This window comes from Quercus lobata, chromosome 10 (assembly GCF_001633185.2).
Source record: "Quercus lobata isolate SW786 chromosome 10, ValleyOak3.0 Primary Assembly, whole genome shotgun sequence".
Taxonomy (NCBI): domain Eukaryota; kingdom Viridiplantae; phylum Streptophyta; class Magnoliopsida; order Fagales; family Fagaceae; genus Quercus; species Quercus lobata.
In genome coordinates, this window is record NC_044913.1 from 20,144,496 (window position 1) to 20,152,493 (window position 7,998).

At 35.9% G+C, this 7,998-nt stretch overlaps 1 protein-coding gene across 2 annotated transcripts; it reads right to left on the bottom strand.

The window, feature by feature from the left end:
• Positions 1-1,568: 1,568 nt before the first annotated feature.
• On the bottom strand, positions 1,569-7,324 carry LOC115965582 (cleavage stimulation factor subunit 50). Of its 2 annotated transcripts, XM_031084841.1 has the most exons (14): positions 6,922-7,324; positions 6,750-6,833; positions 6,478-6,608; positions 5,314-5,386; positions 5,115-5,198; positions 4,949-5,035; positions 4,504-4,574; positions 4,245-4,296; positions 4,076-4,133; positions 3,617-3,717; positions 3,364-3,518; positions 2,687-2,795; positions 2,100-2,156; positions 1,569-2,028 (listed from the first exon to the last, which is right to left on the bottom strand). In XM_031084841.1, exons 1-14 carry the CDS (start codon positions 7,021-7,023, stop codon positions 1,873-1,875), a joined length of 1,320 nt encoding a protein of 439 aa, XP_030940701.1. In that variant the 5' UTR covers positions 7,024-7,324; the 3' UTR covers positions 1,569-1,872. The 2 variants fall into 2 exon arrangements, with proteins under 2 accessions (XP_030940701.1, XP_030940702.1); XM_031084842.1 differs by lacking the exon at positions 6,922-7,324 and having other exon boundaries at positions 6,478-6,598; positions 6,750-6,838.
• Positions 7,325-7,998: the final 674 nt, after the last annotated feature.

Below are 7,998 nucleotides of genomic sequence, written 5' to 3' on the forward strand. Positions count from 1 at the left end.
TGGTGAAAGGCACTTGCTATCGCACCAAGGCCAAACCTATGTTTTTTTATTTATGATTTTGTCTTTGTGGTCAAGCGCTTTATAGCTATTGAGTTGGCAATTTCCTGATATTTCTAATGGAGACATTTGGTATTCCCCTCCCCTCCCATTGTAAATGTCTTTGCTTTTTTTATTTTACTTTTAATGACACTAGAAATAAAAGCTTTTGTCACATACACAGTTATTGGCTTATAGCATTGTTTCAAGCAAACTAAGCTTTTTTATTAGTTCTTTCATTGAACCATCTTTACTTCAAGCTTTGACCAAATTTAGGCAAATTATAACCTCATTCAGCTTCTGGTTGGACTTTGCTCTCTTTGGTTATTCTTAATATCGAAGAAGGTTATTTTCTTTTCTTTTTTTAAATAATGTCTAATCAAACCATTAAGTTGATCTGTTGTGGTCTTGATTAGATTGGTACTTTTCAGGTCCTGACTTACTCTTCTTGTCACTGTTGGCTCATGCTAGTAAGCTTCCAGAAATGAGGTGATGGGCCCTTTGAGATTGATTGCCTCAATCTAATGTGAGGTAATCTCTGTTCTTCTGATCCATTAATAACATTGTTTGTATTGGATATATGAGTTTAATATAAAATTTATAGGAGTTTGAGTCTTTGGCAGATCAGCATAATTGAAAGTTTTAAACTGCACTTTCTTAGAAGATGGAACACAAAAGAGTATCCCACCTCAGAAATGCAGAGCTAAATTACTTCATAGAGCCTAGCATACTCTTCCTTGGCTTTCCCACCATGTTACATGCCTCTGCATAGTCATTTCTACAAGAAAATTGTAGATCTCTTTCTCTGCGTGATCTGTGCCTCCTGTTGTTTGTTGCCATGATCGAGAAAACGTTTTCCACCATGTTATATGCCTCTACGCTTGCTGCTCAGGAGAAAACAACCTTCTGGATGTATTCAGTGAATCTACAGCTTTGCACACAATGCAGCAAGTGCAAAGATGAACCTGTCTAAGGTTTATTGTGCCATAAACTTATATATCCTATTCATGCTGGATTAGGAATGAGTGTAACTATTATCTAGAACTTATGAAGATTAAAAAAAAAAAAAAAAACTGCTTGTGCATCTTCATTTGTGTTTTGTATAAAACAGCAACCAGGTGTGAAATATAGTAGAAATTGAGTGATGCAATACAGCACACCTGTCTAGTCTCTTACTCTGATTTTTCATGTTCTTTCTTGACAAAACTAAGTGGCTTTTCTCTAACTTTCTATGGTGCCAAATAAAGGCACGAGTTTACTCTTTTCCAGTTTCTCACAGTCCCAATGTCCTCAGACGCTCATAAGATGAGTAATGCAATAAATATCATATGCCATCCATATTCAAACTGACATAAAAATGAGGGCCCAGCCAAATAAAACCAGTAACACATCAGGAGCTCACTAAACATCCAATAAGTCAAAAAAATGTTGTTGTTGGGGGGCTGGAATGGGGAAGGTGTCGAGAGTGGAAATAAAAGGCCACATCATTGTGGCTTCTGAGCCTTTCAATAATAGATGACCACAAATAAAACTTCAGTAAATTAATTCATTGTATTAATCTATCGTTAAGGATTTCATAAAGGGGCCAAAAAAGAAAAATTGAACACATAGGAGGGTTGCGGTAGGTTGAAGGCTAGCGTAAAATTTAGCTCCTCTATTATTACGAGTGCACAGGAGGGAAAATGCATACAAATTCTATATATAGACCCACAGGTCCAACTATTCTCATTGTTGATGTTGTTCTACAGACAGATTTCTTCTAGAACGCATGTTCAGTAATCTCTTAAATATACACTTCCTTGGAGTAAGAACACCATCACCCCCATTCCCACATACCTAGAGAACTTCCTTCCAGAACCGAATAGACCTATCAGTGCCACAGGAAACAAAGGCTGCCTCTACTGGTGAATGCTCAAGCCAGCGGGGTGCACCAATATGATTGGAAGGCCACCTTGCGACTTTCTCTGCCGTCAGAGCATCCCAAATTACAATCTGCAACCACCCAAGATTCCTCAATTGAAGCCAAAATTGTTACACTAAAAAACACAGGAAGCTGCACAAACCTCATTGCTTGGTTCATCTATGGATAATACAAATTCTTCAGTGTCATTGAAAACAGCCTGCAAGAAAGGATTAAAACATCTGGTAATATGACTTTTTGGCCCACTAAACCATAGTGCCAAAGTAACAACTTTCTTTTTCAAAAAATCAAGAGAACCAAGGATTACTTTGATCTTCAAAAGGAAAACAATTCCTCATATAAAAAAAACATATGTGCAAATGGAAGTCTAAGAGAGAAAAAGGGCATAAACTAATTAAAGCATTTTTGTTTGTTCAAAAGATTCCAGAAGCATGCCACTCTCCTAGAAAATACTTCAAGAATTCTCCCAGTTTTCACACTTTGGTGGGGTTGAGGGGGTTTTGTGCTAGCAATTATAACATAGAATGCTAGTCTGATAACCATATAAATATTACCAAGATCAATAGGCAACAGAACTTAGCCAGAAAGTATCCTTTTTCAAGAGTTCTGTAGAAGCCTCATACCGAGGAATCAGTAAAATGAGGTTTATTAAAGAGTGCATAGACATATATGCCTGGTGTCAAAGATGCTCAAAGCACAAACCTTTAAAAGAAGGCTTTCTGTACATACCTGGCACCGCAGCTGCAGATGTGTAGCTCCAAGATATTGTTTGACCAATCTTCCAGTGCCAACTTCCCAAAGCTTCACGGTAGAATCCTTCCCACAGGAGAGAACAAATCTAGAAAGGCAACTTTTTAATTCATCTTACAAAGCCAGTACACAATAGTTGCAAAATCCAATCTTAATATATCTAATAAGTCAGAATAAAGGTAGAAATGTCTAGAATTGAGTGTCTAAGAAGCACAATTAATTCATCAATTAGATTTCTGTGGACTCTACATCTAGAAACTGTAAGGGACGCCATGACCATGTTTTTCATTCATAGCATTAAACAAAAGCAGCTAGACTTTGAAATGTAAATAAGGTTATTATTCATTGCAGAAGATCATGAAGAATAACCCAGAAGACTGACAAAGTAAAAGCAGAGTCAATTCTAAGGTCATCATTAGTATCAGTGCCTTGTCTTAGTGACAGCAGTCTTTACCCTCCAATCTCTTCCTCATTCAAGTCCAGTGCATCTAAAGCCATATATTCCAGAAGAGAATTTAATCATATCATTCATTAGTTATGTTATTCACAGTCATGAAATAGCTGGTTTGCACTAATAGAATTTATAACGAGAGATTCGCCTCACTTTCTATATACACGCATGAATTCATGACTGAGTGTAATTCCATGAGGTATACCTTTGATCCTTTGTAAAATTTGCACCAGTGACCTCAGCTGCTCCATGTGCACCGACTATGGATCGCACACAATTCGCAGTTACTCCATCCCATAACCGTACAGCACCATCTTTAGATGCTGTAACATACATGCCACCTGTAGATGAATACCTAACCTGCATGATACATGGAATTGATTTCCGTAATGACCTCGAAGTTAGCTATGAAATATGGAAAATTAATCTAAGTACGAAATAGATTGAGTTGACCATGCCTGATTTATGGATCCATTAACACCTATCTCTGGGACGTTTGAAGATAGATAGCACTGGAAGGTATTGACATCGTACAAATGTGGGATTTGGTGATCAGTTCCTGTGATTTTTTCCCCATCAAATTAAGGGTGCATGATACTGATAAGAATTCTGGTAGAAGTACTAAAATCCATCATTCACATACATTTTACATAAGATTTTACTCACTTCTGTGTAGATCAAGTTAAACCTATGCAGAAATTTATTAGAAAATTATGACAGCATCAGAAATTTTGGTGTGCAATTTTCCAATATAGATTATCATAAATCAGTTCAATTGCACAAGCTCTTCCACACCCCCCCCCCCCCCAACATCTAGGTAATTACCAACTAATGTATAGCATAAAATATCAAATAGGTTAAGACAAATGATTAACAAATATATGTTTAAGAGTGAAGAATGTAAAGAAGATTATTACCTGCTAAAAGAAAATCCCCAGAAGGATGAAAAGATACAGAACGCACATTATGCGTATCCTGGATTGTGTCAAACAGAAAAATTATGAAATGAATGTCAATCTATACTTGAATAATAAATTCTGCTGCCAAGTTCAAGAATTAATGCTTTTAATAATTTACGAGCAGGACCTGGATAACTCTGAATGCTCTCTTTGCGGTCATTTTGGAAAAATCAAAGAACCTGGAAAAGCATCAGTAATTGGAGCATAACAAAATCCTAGTCAAATTTGGGACAAATGAAGGCTGTAGTATTTAAGCAGCTTATAACAGATCTAAAAGGAGAGGGAGGAAAAATATGTATGATGCTAATGAGTCAAAGAAATTATATGGTATTAAAGACCATATAAAATGAAGACAACCTCATATGCAAAACTAGAAAAATTCATACTTTATAGTGTGGTCTTTGGCCCCAGATATCAGAACAGTATTTTGAGGATGGAAATCCAAATCATTTATTGGCTGCAATTGTATAAGAAAAGAATTAGACATTATAAGGAAAGATACAGCGACATCCTGTTATCATCTCCAATAAAAAAGAAGAGGAAAGAAAAAAATGCCTAGAGCTGATTTTAAGTTTACCCAAAATGATTAGAACAAACTTGATCCAATCATCACAAGTTCAAACATTACTCAGGTAATCTGAACCAAGCTCAGATCCAAACATTGAGATATCAAACACTAAATAAAAAACTGATAACTTCTAGATGTATGATGTTTTGTGATAATTAATAAGATATTAGCAGCCAAAAAAAAGAAAAAAAAAAAAACCCGAACAAAATACTTTTTGAACCATTTCACACAGCCATTGGTACTATTCAATAAGATTTAATTACTTGTATATGGTCATAAAACGTTCGTATGACAGGTCGCACAGGACCATCCCTTGCATCTGGCAGCATCATTTGCTTAATTTTTGCAACCTGTATGAGAAATTGGCAAACTATGAATAAAAGCTCAAGTTTATGAAAGAGTCAATCACATGACTAAAAGAATCAACACCTCAAAGAGCTTTATTGATGTGTCTGCACTTCCAGTGGCAACAAACCTCCCATCAGGACTGAATCTTGCACATCTGGCAATATTCTAGAAATTTTAGCCCATCAGTCCAAATAAGATGCCCAGAGGTAATTGGTTCATAGAGAACTCAGAACACTAAATTAAAGCAGAGCATAAAATTGTACATTACTCTAATGCATACCTTGTGCTCTGAAAGATGTCGTGTCTCATGCTTCGGAAAACTCTTTGATGAGCCTTTTGCATCTTGCACAGCACTGGTTTGATAAAAGACATACATTATCAGATTTTCAACCAAAAAATAAAATTCTTTAACAAGGATTAATTTAACGAAGTATTGCAAATATGTCAACTTGGGGGCTATCATTGCTGTACCCATATGTTTCTATACCCCAAGTATTTACTTCAAACTAGCATACATCAGAAATTTCCTAGATATTTAATCACATTAAATCTACTTAGACTCTAAAATATCGATGCCTCATGTTCCCTAACTCGCATTGAGCAAAGCAGGAATGACAGATGACAACAATTAAATTTATAAATGTGAGGAAAAAAAACATAAGAAGATGTATTTTTGGACAAGTGAGAAACACAAATCAATACCTCATAATAGTTTATGTGGCCCGTGGGCTTTAACTCAAGTGGTGAAGTTAGGATGCAGTAGCTCTTAGGTTCAATACTTGCAAAGCAAGAAAGAAATGATGGATTATGCAGGAAGAAAGAGCAAGCATTTCACAAAGGGTATTATTTTCCTGATCATGATTGAGAAAAGATTATCTAAAATAATCGATTTCAAGAGGGAAGAGAGGAATGACCTCCTCTATCAGCAAGTAATTGTCTACTACATTTGATGTATACCAAACATGAATAGAAGTGAACTCTTTCTCCAATGGCAACATATAAAACACTCTCTTTTCGAACATTAACTTATTTCCTCTCCTATCTTACTTTGGGCTAACTGATGACAGCTTAAAATTGCCTTCTCCAACAAAACTTGTGAAGGTCAAGACTTTTTCTATATCTCAAGAACACCTCCATTCCTACAATAATCTTTAATACCTGGGTTCCCAAAAGATAGACAAGCAAAATTAAATTTATTTTTCTGGACAGGGTGTGGGATCAAAGTCTGGAAATCCTCTCAAGGAAGAAGGCTGTTTCCTAAGTGGCGTTGGATTTATAACCACCTAAAAGCAATGAAAATGAAGATATTCTTTTTAAAACTACCCCACGGTCTAATGTAGAAGTAGAAGCTATGTTACTTACAATGGAAAACAACAACTCGTAATAAGTAATAATAGAATTTAGTCAAATTGACAAAGAAAGTTATTTAGAACAAAGGGCTTGCCTGAAATCAACAGTAGCGGTTCGAGGAGCAGGGATTGAGCCATATGCAGCAGCAGGCAATGAAGTGCCCAAATCATACAATGCAGATGAAGTGACCCCTTTTAACATCTCATCTTTCTCCACTGCAAGACCCTGTTGTTATGTTATCACCTCAGACCCCCAAAATAAATAAATAAAAGGCTTTCTTTCTATTGCTAACCCAACAATATACAAATTAAAAGAGGGAATGATCCAAAAAGAAAAAAAAACCCAGAAAGCAAATAGAATAAGAACCTTAGCAAAGAGCTCAAGAAGCTTATTAGGTGGAACTTCGACATTCAATGGTGTCATAGTTGCAGAAGCAACTGCACTTGCAGCCTACAAAACAAAACAAAAGGAACCCACATAAAGTTAACACCTTTACCACATTAGAAACCATTAGTTTGAAGAGGTTGGTTGGCTTTGCCTGGTTGAGATTGTTGTCTCTAAGATGAGCAACAATGAGAGAATTGAGGTTTCTGTAGAGCTTCCCAGCTTGCAGAGTCTCCTCCAAGCTGCTGTTCTCCATTTCAACCTATAAGGCTATAACCCTTTTCTTTTGTTTTACCACTTCACTTTTCTTTGATCCCCAGATCTTCAAATTTAGATATTTGATATTTGCAGAGAGATAGGAGAGGTGATTTGAACTTGAATGTCTGAGTTTGGAACACCAGGAAGTGTTGACAATGTTTGAAGTTTGAAGTACTGTATTGGATTCTATGTAAGTAACAGGCTGCTTGTGTCTGCGTTTACATTTGATTGGAAGAGGTCAGAAGGGTTTCCCAAGTTCCAGTTCACAAAGCCGTTTTGTTTTTGCTACCAAAAGGGTTATATTGTATCGACATTTTTGGCTCTTACATCGACTAAAGCCGCTGTATTAACTCCACAAAGATTATTTCCTTATGTACATTTGTTCTTTTAATTTAAACAGTACGTGGCAGTCCACATGAAAGGTATATGGCATACTTTTAGCAAAAAATAAAAAAAGAAAGGTATATGGCATAAAAATATTATTTTAATATTACAGTTAGTCACGTCTGCATTTTTTTTTACTACTTAATGATGTTGATTATTTTGACACCATAATAAAAAAATTAGGACCTAAACTAACGTATTTCAAATGTTAAGATCAAATTAATACATATTGTAAATATTGTAAATATTAGAGACCAAAAAAGATAATTTACCCTTTCTCCTTTTTTGGTTACAATTTTGTGCAACTTTTGCTGACGTGAATCAACGATTAGATGATCCCCAAGTCACTGGATGTCAACAAGAACAAAAAAAGTGGGGACTTGGGAGTGGCATTAGTTTAATAAGTCCAATACTTAAACGAAAATTAGGGGTAATCTTTTCATACCTCTCAAATTTGGGTTATAGGCCTTCTTTATGAGTATACTTATATACTCTAAAAACATTACTCTCTCCTCTTACATGAAGGGTGAGTCCCATGGTGGACCCACATGTGAAGCCTATCCCTCATATGAGAGAGGGGGGCAAAGAC

Bases quoted from the DNA above. Each gene is read 5' to 3' on its own strand.
- LOC115965582 (XM_031084841.1), bottom strand. From the start codon at position 7,023: ATGGAGAACAGCAGCTTGGAGGAGACTCTGCAAGCTGGGAAGCTCTAC. The intron at 5,199-5,313 runs GTATGCATTAGA...TAAAATTTCTAG, and splicing joins GACATCTTTCAGAGCACAAG to AATATTGCCAGATGTGCAAG. The intron at 2,157-2,686 runs GTATGTACAGAA...CCTTTCTTGCAG, and splicing joins ATCTGCAGCTGCGGTGCCAG to GCTGTTTTCAATGACACTGA.